Genomic DNA, 15565 nt, shown 5'->3' with positions numbered 1-15565 from the left:
GACAACTAATAGTGGTCCCCGATGTCACCATTTGACAACTAATAGTGGTCCCCGATGTCACCATTTGACCTTTTTATTCTGGTTATTCTTGGAACCACTTCATCTAGCCTTGGACACACCCAGGTATGTGAATTGTTAAATTTCCATCTTTAAAATTGAGCTCCAGGTACTTGCAAAATGAGTCTGGATTAGCACACCAAGCAATCCACTTATACTTGTTTAGTTTTCTATCTTTGGGGTAAATTAGAAAGTATAAGTCCGGCTTGTCCTTAGAAGGCCTATCATTTGAGGGTTCAGTGGCCAAGTGTGGAAAAGAATTTTGCAAGACATGATGTGGAAACTGTCATTGCATCCTCCCTTCCTTTACAGTTATGCCAACTAGAGGTACCAAGTATGGTATTGGGCTTTGTTGGCTAATGACAAATTTGCATGAAACTGGAATGAGAAACTTGGCGGCAGAGGGAAGTCTGAGATGGTTGTTTCAGCTAGGGAAAGCCTAGGGAAAACATTTGTGACAGGTGTGGTCACCCTGATAGCTTTGGCAAATGCAGACCGTAACTACCCATTGAGGCCGCTTTACAAGGCGGTTTGGTCTAAGAAGCGCCAGGCAGATACTCCTTAGCAGGCAGGTAGGGAGAAGTTGTGTGCCTTAAGTAACAAGAAATCTACATGGTAAGTGGTATCTGGATATGGCTGAGGTCTTACCCTTTGATAGGAAAAGCTTTTATTCTCAGGTGTAATCTACCAGAGTGTACCTAGAAAGCGATAAAATCCAAACTGGAATTCCTAAGTGGAATCAGCAAGGTAAACAGTTGTGCACTAAATCTGCTAACCTGTTTAATCTGGCACTCAAACAATCAAAACCCCTTAGACAAGATTAAGCATGTGACCCAACCCTGCCAAACCCAGCTTAAATTCATTCTTCAGGTTGCCTGCTTTCTGCAGGAATTTCTAGATGTGAGTTCTGGGTATACTTTTGTATGGTTCAGCTGTGGGAAAATGGTTTTGTTTCATGACAGAATTCCAGTGACTGAGATGGAGAAGCTGGCTTTGCTCTCTCACCCCCACCTCTGGTGTTTTGGACTGGTGATTTGTCTTCACTCTTAGCTTGACACTGACTGTTACATACACTGTTTGGACTCTTCCTAGTTTTATTGTGTGGAGAGAACCCACACCAGTATCTCTTCTGCTCTGGGAGCTGATTTCCTTGTAATAGTAGCCGAGAGCTACACAAAGCTTAGGGCTGACATTGTAACTCCAGCCCTCTCCCTTCCTGGGGTTTCTGAGGTTGGGAGTTCATGGTGCAATTTTCTCTTAATTTCCCAAGATATTTAACCATTAATAGCTCATTATGGACTAGAGGATTTGACCGCTTGTGACTCTATAATTTCTGATTCTAGTTGTTAAGCTCTCTCCACCATCGTGCTTTCCATAGAGGATGCCTGCTCTAGTCACCGGGGGTGGAAGATGGTGGTGAATTAGGGGCTGTCAAGTAGCATCTTTCCTAATCTAAGCCTGGAGGTATGAGAGGGAGGCATAAGATGGATTCAGACTCAGGACTCAGCTTCTCAGACTCGGCTCCACTGTTTACTGGGTGACTTTTATTATTCATTTGTGTGTGTGTGTGTGTGTGTGTGTGTGTGTTTGAGAGAGAGAGAGACAGAAAGAGTCATCTTTAGATTACTCATGTTAATCATTTTAAATACAAGCCATTGTTTTGTGGGTAAGGTTAAGTAGGAGAGAAAGGACACTTTCCTGCTAAGTTTGAAGCAGAAAATATGAATATCTTTTGGAAGAGCTACTCTCATATCAGTATGTGTGCACCAGACTTTCGATAGTGTATGATTGTTATTAGTAAGCTGATTATTATTGGTAATAAATCCGCAAAATTCTTGATTTGTTTCATTTTTTCCAAGAAAGAAGAATGAATTCTTTTAGGTTTATCTTCACATTTTATCCATGAGCTAGCATATACCTGCATTTTGTTAGTAGAGAAACTGAGGCAAGGTAGTTAAGGAATTGACCCCAAATCACATTAGTTGGACTTTTGCAGGCATGTTAGTAGACATGAAGTCCCTTAGTCCTACAGTTCAGGCTTGTTATTCTGGCCTAGATTGGGAGCATATAGGATGCATTTACCTGCATAGCAAGGCCAGTGCTGTAGGTGTCTCCGATGATGCCATCTGCTTTGACCCTCAAGCTGATATCATCCACGAGAGCCTTCAGTGTCTCACCGAACAGCTCTCTGTAATCTTCCTCAGAGCCTACAGGAATCCTGTTGTACATGCAGGTCAGGGCCAGGGTTGCTACCGCTCCAGTATCTGGAAGGCAGAGGGGAGACAGACCCCACTACAATCACCAGCATAGCCAGTGTTCACCAGTTGCTCACTGTGATCTAGTTACAGGACCTCCTTTAGTTCTTGGGACCACCCATGAACAGGACCTATAAGTATCTTCATTTAAGAGATGAGGAAATGGGAGCTCAGAGCAGTAAAGTAACTGCCCAAGGCCACACAGCCAGTAAGCAGCAGGGCCAGACTTTAAAAGAACACAGCTGAGCAGCTCCGACTTTAAAGCTTTAAATAGTGTAAACGACAGTGTATTCAGTTCCGCTTCTCTCATCTCGGTGCTGAGCTTCTGAGATGTCAGAAGTTCTGGAAGGCCCAGCGGTCACACCTCAGTGAAGGCATTTTGGTCTTCCCAGCACAGCGGTCTGTGGTTTATGGTCTGTGGTTCATGCCTGTTTTACTCTGTCAGCATTCTGTGTCATATGTGTGGTTCCTGGGCTCCATGCATCCATCATAGCACTCAGCGCAGAGACTTCCCGTTATTTGCACGTGATACACGTGTGTGGGCCAAATGGGCAAGTTCTGACAGGACTAGAGCAAGTGGAATGCTATCGAGAAGGCAGCTTTCAGCTCACCGCCTTCCCCAGCTCACTGGAAAATCTCATAGCTCCAGTGAGGGTGCTATGATGGATACAAACCTTGCTGTTGAGGCCCACAGAAGTGGGCGAAAGCCAGAGAAGATGTTGCTTTGAGAGGGGCAGAGGACCATGACAGTGAGTCCATGCAGGGGCTCAACAGGGTTAGATCATTACACACAGCAAGGCTAACAGAGGAAAAGGATTCATTCATTAGCAGCCCAGCGTGGGTAAAAGAGAGGAACAAGAAGTTCTCTCGGTTGGTTCCAGAAAATAGCTATTTGTAGGAAGGATATGTGGATGGAAAAAGGAGAAACATCTTGAAGTTCAATGTCTGGAAGAATTGGTACAAATTAAGGAGTGCAGGGTAGGGGTGAGGCAAGACATTTATCTCCATTATGTTTGAAGACAACTTGTGACTGTTGTGAGCGGTTTATTGCCCTTAACTCATATGTCCAATCAACATTTGTTCAATGTTTTCCATGCACCCACGCCTGCAGGGCTCAGCTCCACCTCCATGGAGGTTCTTCCTCTTCACTTCCCCCTCCATCACCACCTCTCGTCTACTGTGACACTGATGCTCTCACCTTGGTCAGTGTCTGATAGCCTCAACTTACCCACACCGATGGAGGACTCCCTCATCAGGTTCTTAGCGAAGCGCACTGCTATGGGCAAGGTTGCCTCTGAGTTCTTCTGGCACAGCGCTAGGATCGCCAGACTGGGCCCATAGAAGCCCGAGGCACCATCACCCTGGCCTCAGAAGACAACAGAGAACCGTCATTAGATCAATACTTACCACGCTATCTCTAGAAACCTGTCACCATAAAAAGAGACAATATTGGCGAAGGATGACATCAGTGTTTCTCAGAGGAAGAATGTCATCTGGCATCTGAAGAGGGGGGACAGTGCTGGCTCTGGGAGGATGGTGGCTGCCCGGTACATGCGTGGGGAGTTGGCTTCTCTAGTTCGTTTTGGCTGAGAAGTGAGTCTCTCACTGGTGGGACTGTCAGAGCAGAGGTGGCCTTGTGTCTCTTCCCTGACTTTTCACTCTTCCCACTTCCATAATTTTCCTTTCTGGGTTAAAAACTCACAGGAAGGACCCTGCCCCCACTCTCCTCTCCCTCCCCACCAGGTCTTACTTGAGGGTGTCCAGTTCTCCATTCTCTTTAGCAGGGTGGGCACTCTGCTTCCAGGGTCCCGGCATGAGGAGCTGAGAGCCATAATGGTGAGGGCGAGCTGCCCGTTTGTCAGGTCTATGGAAAAGAGAAGAGAATGACGATGGAGGGCATTCCCAGGCAGAGCGCCCCCCAGGGACTAGACTGAGTGTTGCACTTGCTTTTTAAACAAACTATTTATTTATTGTTATTATTATTACTACTGTGTTTGCGCAAGCATGTGCGCGTGCATGTGTGTGTGTGTGTGTGTGTGTGTGTGTGTGTGTGTGTGTGTGTGTGCAAGCCACAGCACACATGTGGAGGTCAAAAGGCATCTTTGTAGAGTCAGTTATTCTAACATCTTGTGGATTCTGGGGCTCAAGCTCAGATCATCGAGCCTGTGTAACAAGTGCCTTTACCCACGGAGCCACCTCACTAACCCATCTTTCAGCTGCTGCTCACCACCTCCCCCTTTTAATTTTTGAGGCACTCTGTACCCATGGCTGGCCAGAGCTCACAGAGATCCCCTGCTGAGTGCTGGAGTTATAGGTGTATGCCACTATACACAGCATCTCCCAGCCTCATAGCCAGAGCCTCAAGGCCAGGATTTGGGTTTTAAGTAGTGCACTCACGTCATTTTGAAATCTCTCTTTTCCAAAAAACAAACAAAAAAAGAAATATGGAAATAAATCTTTGAGGAAACACTGAATCTAGTGTTTTCTGTACGACTCACAGACTGTATAATGAAACTATTTCGCATAATTAACATATACCAAGAAAAGAATTCTTGCTGTCTGTTTAGAAAAGAAAGGAGAAACCCCACGAAAGTCTGTGGAAACATACAGACAGAAAGTGAACCTCAAAGCAGTTCACGCGAAGTGAATAGACCCTAGACTTTGTTGTTGCTGTCACTGTCACTATTGTTTTTGTCCTTAGAGGGCAAGGAAAGTGGTATCCAGTGACTTGTTCATAAGCAGCAGATTTGAAACCAGAAGCTCCTGCTTTCTGCACTGAGTCTGGAGCTCCCTGTGCGTTCCTGTCCTCCTCCATGACAATTCTGATGTCATATACGTTTAGTTACAGACGTCTGCAGTTGTGTAGGGAAAGGTGAATGAATTGGAGCAGGTGATGACATAGACCCGGGGTCTGGGGGGGCCTGTGTGTGGTAGGCTTTGAGGGGGGGCTCCAATGTCTGACCTGCACTGTCAGTGCTCATGAGCTCGTTAGTCAGGCTCTTCTGGGCCTCCGGACTGTAGGTGCCGGCCAGATTCATGGCAATCAGGATGCTGGGGTTTGGGAAATCTGACCTCATCACCGAGCGTTCCATGAGCTTCTGGAGGCCATCGACCCAGGGCTGCTGTTCTGGGGGGACAGCTGAGGAAAGGAAAGTCACTTGCCCCACCCCCGCCCTTGTTCCTCATTCCTCATTCCCCCGAGTCCTCTTCCCCTTTCCCAGAAGTGTAATTCCTGTGTCTTTTAGGTCTTTTAGCAGAAGACTTGAGAGTTTTGAGGATCGAGTGACAGAAGAGAAATGCAGAACGTGTCAACATTTCTCTTTAGAGGCTCCTTTCGTCTCCAGCAATCTCTATCTTTGAAGTGATTTTTTTTAATGTGCTAACTTTAAGCAATACAGCTCAGAAATATTTCACATGATTTTTCATCATTGCCTAGAAGTCATCCATTTCTTTTGCATTCATTTCCCTCTGCTCTTCCATGAAGAATATTGATGACTTGAGGCATGCTCTGCTCAGCAAATATTCAAACCTCCTGTGTGGTCATAGTTACCACTAAGTATCTGTCTTGTTCCAGTAGCCAGAATTCCTGCATCATGATTCATTCTCTCTCCATAAAAAGTACATGGACTTGACTCTCAGAGAATTAGGCTAGGAAGTCATGAAAGATGAACATGCCGCTATCCCTGACTTATGCCCACCTCTTCAGAACTCCTGTAGCGGTTGCTGTTCTACCTCTTTCCCATCAGTAAAACTGTGCCTGAGATCTCTGCGTCTTTGCCATCAGAACAATCACCATACTCACAGCAAGAGCTTTGGGCTCGGGTGCTGGTTCCTGCCACAGCCCAGAGAACGTTTAGAAGGTAGAGGGTAAGCCAAGCCATGCCACACTTTCTTGTGCTATCCACGTCTCCCTTTTCACAGACACCAGTAGTTGCTAATGAAGTGTGCCTCTGTCGTCTCTTACTTTTGTAAAACAGTCTTCTCTAGACCCAGTCACTCTTAAATACCTATGCTGACCCCTCCTACCTTGGTGTAACTCATTCCCATTTGCCTATCTGAGTTTGCTTATTGAATAGGCCCTCCACGGTGTGTAAAGGTGCCTTACAAGCAGCAGAATGATAGGAGAACCAGAGTGTTGGATAATGCAGCAAAGATAATGAATATCTCTTAACAAATTCTTGAGTAATCACAGGTAGGAAATCTGACTAATTGTGAATATACACAGGACTTCTCCTAGGCCAGTAGCCTCCTGTTGCTTATCTGCAATGATTTCATTAAGGTTTAGGTGTTTGGTAGGCACTGGCTCATTTCACTGTGCAAGCTTCCCATTTTAGGCTCTTTGGTGGAAATCTGCATTCGGGTAGATATGCTGACTATATGCATTTGAATCAACCTGAACCTGAGTTCCAGTAAAGATTCCCTGAAATTGTTTGATTTTTAGATAAAGAGTGGACTTCAATTTCGTGGAAATTGTTTTGCTTGATTTTGTTTCTTCTACTCTGGGATAAAAGCAGATTCTGCTATGTAGTAAAAAGGCTGCTAGTTTGTTTGTTCCTGGCTGCTCAGCCCCGAAATAATCACACAGAAACCATATTATTTGCAATACTGTTTGGCCAATAGCTTAAGCATATTTCTGGCTAACTCATATCCTAAACTAACCCATCTCTATTAATCTGTGTGTCACCATGGTACTGGAGAGGAGCTGAGAGATCTACATCTTGAGCAGGCAACAAGAAGTGGGCATGACTCTAGCATATATGAGCCCTCAAAAGCCCACCCCTACAGTGACACACTTCCTTCAACAAGGCCACACTTACTCCAACAAAGCCACCCTTCCTAAGAGTGCTGTTCCCTTTGGGTGCTATTTTCTTTCAAACCACCACATTAAGGTATTAGAAACTGTACCCTCAGTGAACAGCATGAAGCATGCAGTTTTTTTCACTGATAGAGTCACACTGTATAGTAAGGTGAGCTCCCCTCCTCACAGCGCTGGAACTAGCATCTGGAGACTCCAAGGGACTGAGTCTTTCCTAAGTTTTAAGTCACTGCACTTAGGAGGAGATCATCAACACAGAAGCTTCAGTGTTAATGAAGTCAGTCTTTCCATCACTCCTGAGGCTCTGCAAGGCGCTGGCCTCCTTCGCAGTCACACTTTGAACCACCTCTCTTGCTGATTCTGTCACAACCATGGAGATCTCTTGTGCTACTCTCCTTGAAAACTCCAGCTAACTTGTACTTTATGTCTCTTCTTGCCAAGGAGATTTTTCCAAATTAATTTCCTCATGGCTCCTCACTTCTTTCTCCTATCTACAGAGAGGGAAGGCTCCACATGATAGCAAATGTGTTTTTTGCTTTCTGGGGTCATTGATTGCTGGCTCATATTTTGTACATGTTTGTGTTTATGTTTGGGGCTGAGTTTCCTTATTTTCTCTTATTAACACAACTGACCATATGTTTTGGTTTTCCCACATTAGTTTCTCATTTTAATGGTCTTCTTTAATTTCTTTTTCAAGTTAGACATTATGGTTGCAGATAATTTTAGGGCTAATATGATGATGGTGGAAAGATAACAGAGAGATGTTGGCTGAAGGGAACAATGTTTCTGTTTGTGAGCTCTCCTGTACCACATGACAACCACAGAACTGGCGGTGATGTACTGTTCAAGATTGCTCATAGAATAAATTTCAGTCTCATTACAAAATAAAAAGGGAGGTGGTGGGTACACAAGTGAGCTTGATTTAGTCACACCGTTGTCTACATGCTTAGAAACAATATCTCTTCTATGTAATTGATTACAGTGTGTACACTCTTACCAGTGTTCCAGGAAGTAATATATTTTTCAATCACACCACTTACAGTGAACAGTAATGTCAAGTCTTGTAGCTGGAGGTTTCTCTCCCATCTGCCAGTTCCCAAATAACTACTCTGAGACTTAATATTAATTACAAACTGTTTGACTTATTAGCTCAGGTTTTTGTTAACTAGTTTTTACAATTTAAATTAACCCATTTCTATTATTCTATATTTTACCATGAGGCTTGTGTCTTTTTACCTCTTGTCTTGCTTTTCTAGCATCTGCTACTGTATCCCAGACTCTGCCCTCTTTTCCCTTTATCTTTGCTTTATCTAGGTGGGATTTCCCACCTAATTCTATTCTGCCTGGATATTGACCAAATCAGATTCTTTGTTAGCCAATAGTAGTAAAACATATTCACAGCATACAGAGGGGCATGCCATATCAAAGTCTTTGTGTCTTTGTTACCTTTAACCATTAATCCTTTAAAATTTTGTTTTTTAGTTAGTGTGCAAAATGAATTTCAAGCTACACAACAGTAACATATAGGCACTCTGCCTAGGTTAGTCCCATGCAGGCTCCCTAGTTGTCAGTTCAGTCTCTGTATACCCCAGTGAGCCCAGGTTATTTGATTCTGTGGGTTTCCTTGTGGTGTCCTTGGCCCCTCTGTCATCTATAATAGTTTCTCCTCCTCTTCCATAGGATTCCCTAAACTCCTGTAGGTCTGCATCTGTTTCCATCAGTTGCTGGATGGAGCCCTCTGAAAGCAATTGGGCTATGGTGTGAGACAATTCTGTATTCTGTCAATTATGTTTTAAATAAATGCTGATTGGCCAGTAGCCAGGCAGGAAGTATAGGCAGGACAACCAGACAGGAAGTAGAGGTGGGTCAATGAGAACAGGAGAATTCTGGGAAGAAGGAAGCCCATTCCTCCCCAGTCCTGTCCCAACCACAGAAGAAGGAAGATGTGATTGCCCTGCTGAAAAAGGTACTGAGCCATGTGGCTAACATAGATAAGAATAATGGGTTAATATAAGTTATAAGAGTTAATAAGAAGCCTGAGCTAATGGGCCAATCAGTTTATCATTAATATAGACCTCTCTGTGATTTCTTTGGGGCTAAATGGCTGTGGGACCTGGTGGGAGGACAGAAACCAGGCAGGACAGAAACCTGTGACAACAGGGCTAAGCACCAATCTGGTCACAGGCGATGGCCAGTTCAGGCTACATATCCATTATTGCTAGGAGTCTTAGCTGGCTTTGAGGTTAGACACTGTGTTCATATGCCCTATGTCTTTTAGTAGCTTACTCGGGAATGAGCACAGAAGAAGTTTCTCCTTTATGCCTCATTGCAAAATCTGTTATTTGAACAAGGAATTTATGCTACATTTCTTATAGAATATATCCATCTGCCTTCCACACAGATATTGTTTTCTGGTGAGTTCACACAGTTCAAATAATAAAAATCCAGATACAGGATTGCTATCTTCTATATAGTGGGCATGGTGCTCAGACTTTTGTTTATCAAACAATTGGAAAACACCCCTTTGAAGATAGTCTACCTTTATCACTGGAGTTGGAACCAAAACAATGTCTACCACCCTAAGAGTAACTATTCAACTGATTCCAGCTTCTGACAATGGAGTGAGAACTGAGTTTCCCCTGGGAAGGATAACACTTTACTTTGAGGCTTACTTTGGCTCACAAAGGATACCTATATCCCACATGTTTTTGATGTTGTGGTGAAATGCAGCTTTAGTGCTCATATCTAAGCCATGAACGCAAAGAGCATTTTTGCTAACATTTAGAAGTAGCCATATTAGAAAAGGCCCAAGGAAGGACTGCAGTGAGATGGCCCAACAATGATGAAAGTGTCTGCATTTTAGTATAGTAAAGGCTCCCTTCCTTGTCCAGGAGGCCTGCTATAGAGAGAACTCTCAGCACAACTGTAGAAGAGCAGACAGGATTAGACGTTAGGCCATGGAGCAGGTACTTGAATTAGGGTGGCATCATTTGATCAACAGGGAGAACATAATGGCCTCCTGAACAACACCTCCCCACCCAGCAAAGGGTAGCTCAGCTGGAGGGGCAAAACCATGAGGTTTCCAAAGTTAGGATGGGATCAGCCTGGGAAAGATAAGAGCTGGAACAGCTCGGGGTGAACATGTCACTCTGTCGTTTCCCAGGGGGATAGGCATTTCTCCTCAAAGTTTATTGATGGTTCTTCATGCCAGTTAAGTAGTCCATGAGCATTTTTGACATATTAAGAACAAAGCCAGACTGATTATATTACACCTACTCTTAAAAATCTTGGAAAAGGGCCCATGTTCTGTAAATAGCTCTGTACCCAAGCTCCTGTGTGCAACCCTAATGAAACCCATTGCGTAATAAACAGACAAACAGAAAAGACATGAAAAGAGAACTAGGTGCAAAGAGGAAGGGGACAAGAGTGAGCAGTGGGGTGACACATGAAGCAATGTGAGCTGAATGTTCAAAATACATCATATACATATATGTAAGTGTCACATGAAATCTGTTAGAACAAAGAAAGAAAAATAATTCTCAATCTTGGTGTATATTAATAATACTTAAACCTGTACTTCCCCTTTCAGTTTCTATTAAGTGGTCTGTGTGAGGCTTGGATATTAGTGTTTTCGGAAAGTTCCTTCAGGTGACCCAAATCTGCAGCAAAAATAGAAACCACTGTTTTAAGTCTAGAATTAGCAAACAGTCTTGAACCCCTGCTTTTGTAACATGCCATATCTTGGAACTCTTCCTAGGTTCTAAAACTATAAGGCAAGAAATTTTTATACATTTAGAAGCCTATGAGTTATGAGATTTTATACTCATAATATGATTTTTACAGTAAGAAACCCAGGAAGTATAAATATCAGGAGTGAATCTTCAGCCATTTGAGGTTGCTATACCTAGAAATCCTTTCCCATCACAAATTGCCTTGAGCAACCATCCCAGTTATTCCACATCTGTCCCTCTGTCAGCTCTTCCAGGAAACCCCTCAGTGCAAGAAAACTCAGGGGCAGTTGGTCATCCTGTAAGTGACAGACTCTGGTACAGTGGCTGCCCTACCTCTGACCTGTGTGAGGAGTCTGGAAAAAGGGCAGAAGGAAGCAAATGAAAACTCTATATACACTATTGCTTTTTCTCTAGTGTCACTGGAACACAGGACTGTGGTTAATAAAAAGGAAAATGGTCTCAGAAGATATGCAGGTGAGCCAGGATGCAAGGGAGGGAGTCACGCAGAAAAGCAGTTTGGGGGCCTTTTATATATTACATGTGTACGAAGCAGGCTGTCCCAAGCTTAAATTATTCCTCAAAAGGAATAATTTAAAGGAAAGCATTCAGGTTTTGCAGGGTTGCTGCTTCTCGTTTTATTTATTTTTCCTCTTTCTTTAAGACTCACTTTGCCCATCATTTCTTTCTTCACCTTGTACCAGTATTTCCTTGCTCTCCTCATTCTCCTCCAGGGGAGCTTTCTGTGAGTGAACTGTATCACGAAAGGCAGCTAATGGTCTTTTCCATGGTCTCAAGGATCTTTTGAGACTCATGCAGTATTTAGAAAAATGAAAAAGGAGAAAAATAGATAAATGATACAAATGTAGGATTTTTCTCTTTATGGTAACTTTAGCAATAAGTAAAATTTCTGATCTGCCTTATAACAGTTTTCAGGGTTTCATGCATAGAATATCACAAGGAGGTAAGTTTGGATCCAGCTGTCCCTCATATTAACTAGGCCCCAGCAATTCAGTACTAATATGACTAGCCCAAGGCTGACCAAGTCAAATATCTACTGCTCTATGCTGTCTTCTCTACAGTAAGCTTTCTTAGCTATGTTCTGTATCTCTGCATGGTTGACTCCAGCTAGCTCATACAGTGTTAATGTGTAAGAGAGAGTCCATAGCTTTTGCTTTCTGTTGTGGCCTCCTTTTCTTTTCTTATTCTTACTTTTATTCAGTGTATAAAATAGGAGGTTTCATTATGGTATTTTTGTTTATGTATGTCACTGTACTGATATGGATAACGATCATATTCATCCCCTCCTTTGTGGTCTTTTGAATGGAAATTGTTTTTAGGACCCCAAAGCTGTTTTATATAGCATAAGAAATATGGATCTATCTATCTATCTATCTATCTATCTATCTATCTATCTATCTATCTATCTATCTATCTATCTATCTCATCTATATATCAGTGTGTGTAGGTGCATATGCATGGTGTACATGTAGAAGTCAGAAAACAGCTTGCAAGAGTTTGTTCTCTCTACCATGTGCATGTGTGTGCTGGGTTCAGACTCAGGTTTTGAGGTTTAGTGGTCAGATTTTCAGTCCTTGGATAGATGTTTTTGTTGCCAGTATGATCATTTATTCACTTTCAGGGCATATCCTTCACTATATAGTCATAAACTTCTTTTTCCTTTAATATTTTGTCCATGTTTTCATTTAAATTTACATTTGTTTAGTTTTGGAGAATTTTGTATGTGAGCCACATATTTACATCCTTTCCACACCTCTCTCCCTTCTCCAAGTCCTCCTGTGTTCCTTCTCTACTCTTTCAAATTATGGAAGATGCGTGGATGGATGATAAGAACTAGAGGGAGTGAATATCTGACGCTGAAATGTTGTTGGTCAGAATGATGGGGCCGTTTCCAGAACGAACTTGTAGCAGTCATGACCGCATACCCAAGGCCTGTACATGACCAAATCAGTCCAAATTCCAGTGTGTATAAGGGAAGGAAGGGCTCGTGAAGTCCCACACTTAACTGAGGACTTATTGAAAAAGTGTCACTTTTAAGAAGCCCAGAGTCTAGAGTGTATATTTATCTTATCTTGGTATTTCTTAGTTTCTATATTAAATTCACTGAATTTATTGAAAACCAGCCTTTTAAGTCCACTCCTCCATCTGTGCCAATTTAATATTTATGTGATCACAGACAAGTCCCTTAACGTTTAAATCCACTCTTCCATCTGTGCCAATTTAATATTTATGTGATCACAGACAAGTTCCTTAACTTTTAAATCCACTCTTCCATCTGTGCCAATTTAGCATTTATGTGATCACAGATAAGTCCCTTAACTTCTCTGAGTCTCAACTTCTTATCACAGCCCTTAACTCTGGGGTCTTATGAGTTCCTATACACAGGGCGCTCGGAACAGCACCTGGTGCAGAGGACACAGTAAGAAAGGAACAGCCATTTTTATCTCACTAAGAGCTGCCAGTTCTTGTCTTTGCCTGGAGTCTGGTGAGTATGTTGGTTAACATCGTCTTTTCCTCCCCGAGTCAGCTACCTAATAGTCACCGGGGTCTACCTTCTGGAGCTTTCTCTTGCCTTCTGCCCTTACTAATTCATCTCAGGTTAACATTACCACAGTTTGCTTTGAAATTTGTGTCTGAGCATTTGCCTTTGTCCCTCTCTGAGTCATTCTTACTCTGGCCCTCCAGAAGCATAAACAGGACCGCACTGAAAGAAAATAAGTTATCAGGGAACACAGGTTGCAACTACATCTTTTAACTTGTAATCTTTGAAAATATACATTTTGAATTTTTTGTTCAACTGCACAGTTTAAAATTTTTACACATTCCCATTCCTGCTCAGTTCACTTTGGATAAAAATCAAGACTTTAAATATGACCACTAAATAAGTTTACTTCCCAGACTCTTTAACTCTCACCTGTGACATCACTGGCTTATATATTGTGCCAAAAGTATGCTTTCTCAAGCCCTCCCCCACTCCAAATACTTTCCCCTAGGGTTTTACCTAAGACCCCATCTTAACATTTCTCTGACAAGATTATCGGATTTTGTTACTGCCATTTGGCATAATGGTCTAGAGTTTCTTTCAGCAAATATTTGGCAAACTTTTAGATCACAGACTTTCTGTGTTGTGTAATAGGAACACAATAGTGAACCTGAAAGACACATCTGCCTTGAGTCTGGCAGGGAGACAAATGTTAAACACAATTAAGAAATAATTCTGCAAATATTTAATTGCAGTTCCTATAAGTGTTGTGGAGGAAAGCACTGGGTGTCAGCAGAGTGGTCAAAAACCAGGTCTTAGAGTTCAGAGAGAGTGGCCCTCAAAAGCAGTGTTTGCACAGCTGGGTAAGCTGGCCATTTGACAAAGCAGAAGGCAACAGCATCTGAGAGCAAGAGCTCCAGAGCAGAAAGCACATCTCCGTTTTCCCTCCCCTTTCTCCCCCCACCCCGTGTGCGTGTTTCTGTGTGATTGTAGACACACATGTGCCATGGTCCATCTATGGAGGTTAGAAGACAACATTGAATGTTGTTCCTCATCTTCCACCTTGTTTGAGATGGGAGTCTCTCTTGTGCCGCTGTATGCCAGGCTAACTGCCCTGTCAGCTTCTGGGAATCCTCATATCTCCATTTCTTACCTTGCTGCCAGGAATACTCAGTTACAGACTCATTTTTTACATGAGTTCTGGGGTTCGAAACTCAGGTCTTCACATTTTTGTGGCATGCACTTTACCTGATGACAGTTTTCCAGCTCAGAAGCCTAGTCATTGGCTGTTGGGTTCCGACAAGGGAATTTTGGAAGCAGGAGCACAGACATTCACACTATACCGACAGTCTATTCATAAACAACAGAAAAGCCAGTAACAGAAACACATTTTATTAGAATGCCCCATGAAGTTAAAAACAAGGAAGATCTTTCTAATAAGGGATAATAAAAGCACAAAGAGTCACTCCATTAAATACCAAATAAGTTCCATTACTTAAAAAGGTAAAGCAAACAGGACCCTTAGGCAGCATGTTGAAGCAACCACAGCTTCTAAACGTCACACATGCTTCTGAATCTCAAGTGAGGAAGATGAACTACATGCTTTTTAAAGCCATGATCTTGCTCTGTACAGAAAAGGGTCACAATAGCTACAATCTAGTTTTCTAATAATTTTTCTTCTCATTTTTAAAATTTATTCTTCCCTCATACAATATATTTTGACGTCAGCCTTCCCTCCCTCCACACTTCCCAGTCTTCCCCACCCCCAGATCCACTGCTCCTCTGTTTTACCTTAGAAAAGAGCAGCTTTCCCAGTGATACCAACCGAACACAGCATAACAAGGTGCAATAAGACTTGGTAAAACATCTTTTAAAAAAACATTTAAAACTAATTTGTTTATTTCTAGTTCATGTGCATTGGTGTTTTGCATGTATGTATGCCTGTGTGAGGGTGTCAGATCTCTGGAATTATAGTCAGTTGTGAACTGCCATGTGGATGCTGGGAACTGAACCTGTGTCCTCTTTAAGAGCTTTTAACTGCTGAGCCGTATCTCCAGTCCTGTCTCCTCCCGCCCTCTTTTTTTTTTTTTCCTTAAAACAGTATTTCTCTGCATAACAGCCCTGGCTGTCCCAGAACTCATTCTGTAAACTAGGCCGGCCTTGAACTCACAAAGACCTGAAGCCTCTGCCTCAGGAGTGCTGGGAT

At 42.7% G+C, this 15565-nt stretch overlaps 2 protein-coding genes across 3 annotated transcripts in view; one reads left to right on the top strand and one right to left on the bottom strand.

The window, feature by feature from the left end:
- The window catches only part of LOC101988885 (gastric intrinsic factor), a 13258-nt gene extending 7033 nt beyond the window's left edge, over nucleotides 1–6225 (bottom strand). Inside the window, exons 1-5 of the mRNA XM_005369670.2 lie at nucleotides 6115–6225; nucleotides 5275–5451; nucleotides 4063–4176; nucleotides 3541–3678; nucleotides 2140–2321 (exon numbers count right to left, since the gene is read on the bottom strand). Of these exons, the coding sequence (XP_005369727.1) occupies nucleotides 2140–2321; nucleotides 3541–3678; nucleotides 4063–4176; nucleotides 5275–5451; nucleotides 6115–6193 (690 nt within the window). The 5' untranslated portion in view covers nucleotides 6194–6225. The remainder of the gene's footprint in view (nucleotides 1–2139; nucleotides 2322–3540; nucleotides 3679–4062; nucleotides 4177–5274; nucleotides 5452–6114) is intronic.
- Nucleotides 1–15565, top strand: part of LOC101988605 (oocyte-secreted protein 1-like) — a 52976-nt gene that overhangs the window by 7196 nt on the left and 30215 nt on the right. The window contains exon 1 of one of the 2 annotated variants that reach the window (XM_013354645.1): nucleotides 13268–13362. The exons of the other annotated variant lie outside the window; for it this stretch is intronic. The gene's annotated coding sequence lies outside the window, so the exon portion shown is untranslated. Of the gene's footprint in view, nucleotides 1–13267; nucleotides 13363–15565 lie in introns of those variants that run through there. 2 annotated transcript variants of the gene reach the window in all.

The sequence above is a fragment of the Microtus ochrogaster genome, unplaced genomic scaffold, assembly GCF_000317375.1.
Source record: "Microtus ochrogaster isolate Prairie Vole_2 unplaced genomic scaffold, MicOch1.0 UNK56, whole genome shotgun sequence".
Taxonomy (NCBI): Eukaryota; Metazoa; Chordata; class Mammalia; order Rodentia; family Cricetidae; genus Microtus; species Microtus ochrogaster.
Note: the sequence above shows the minus strand (reverse complement) of the source record. Positions and strands in the feature narration are given on the sequence as shown.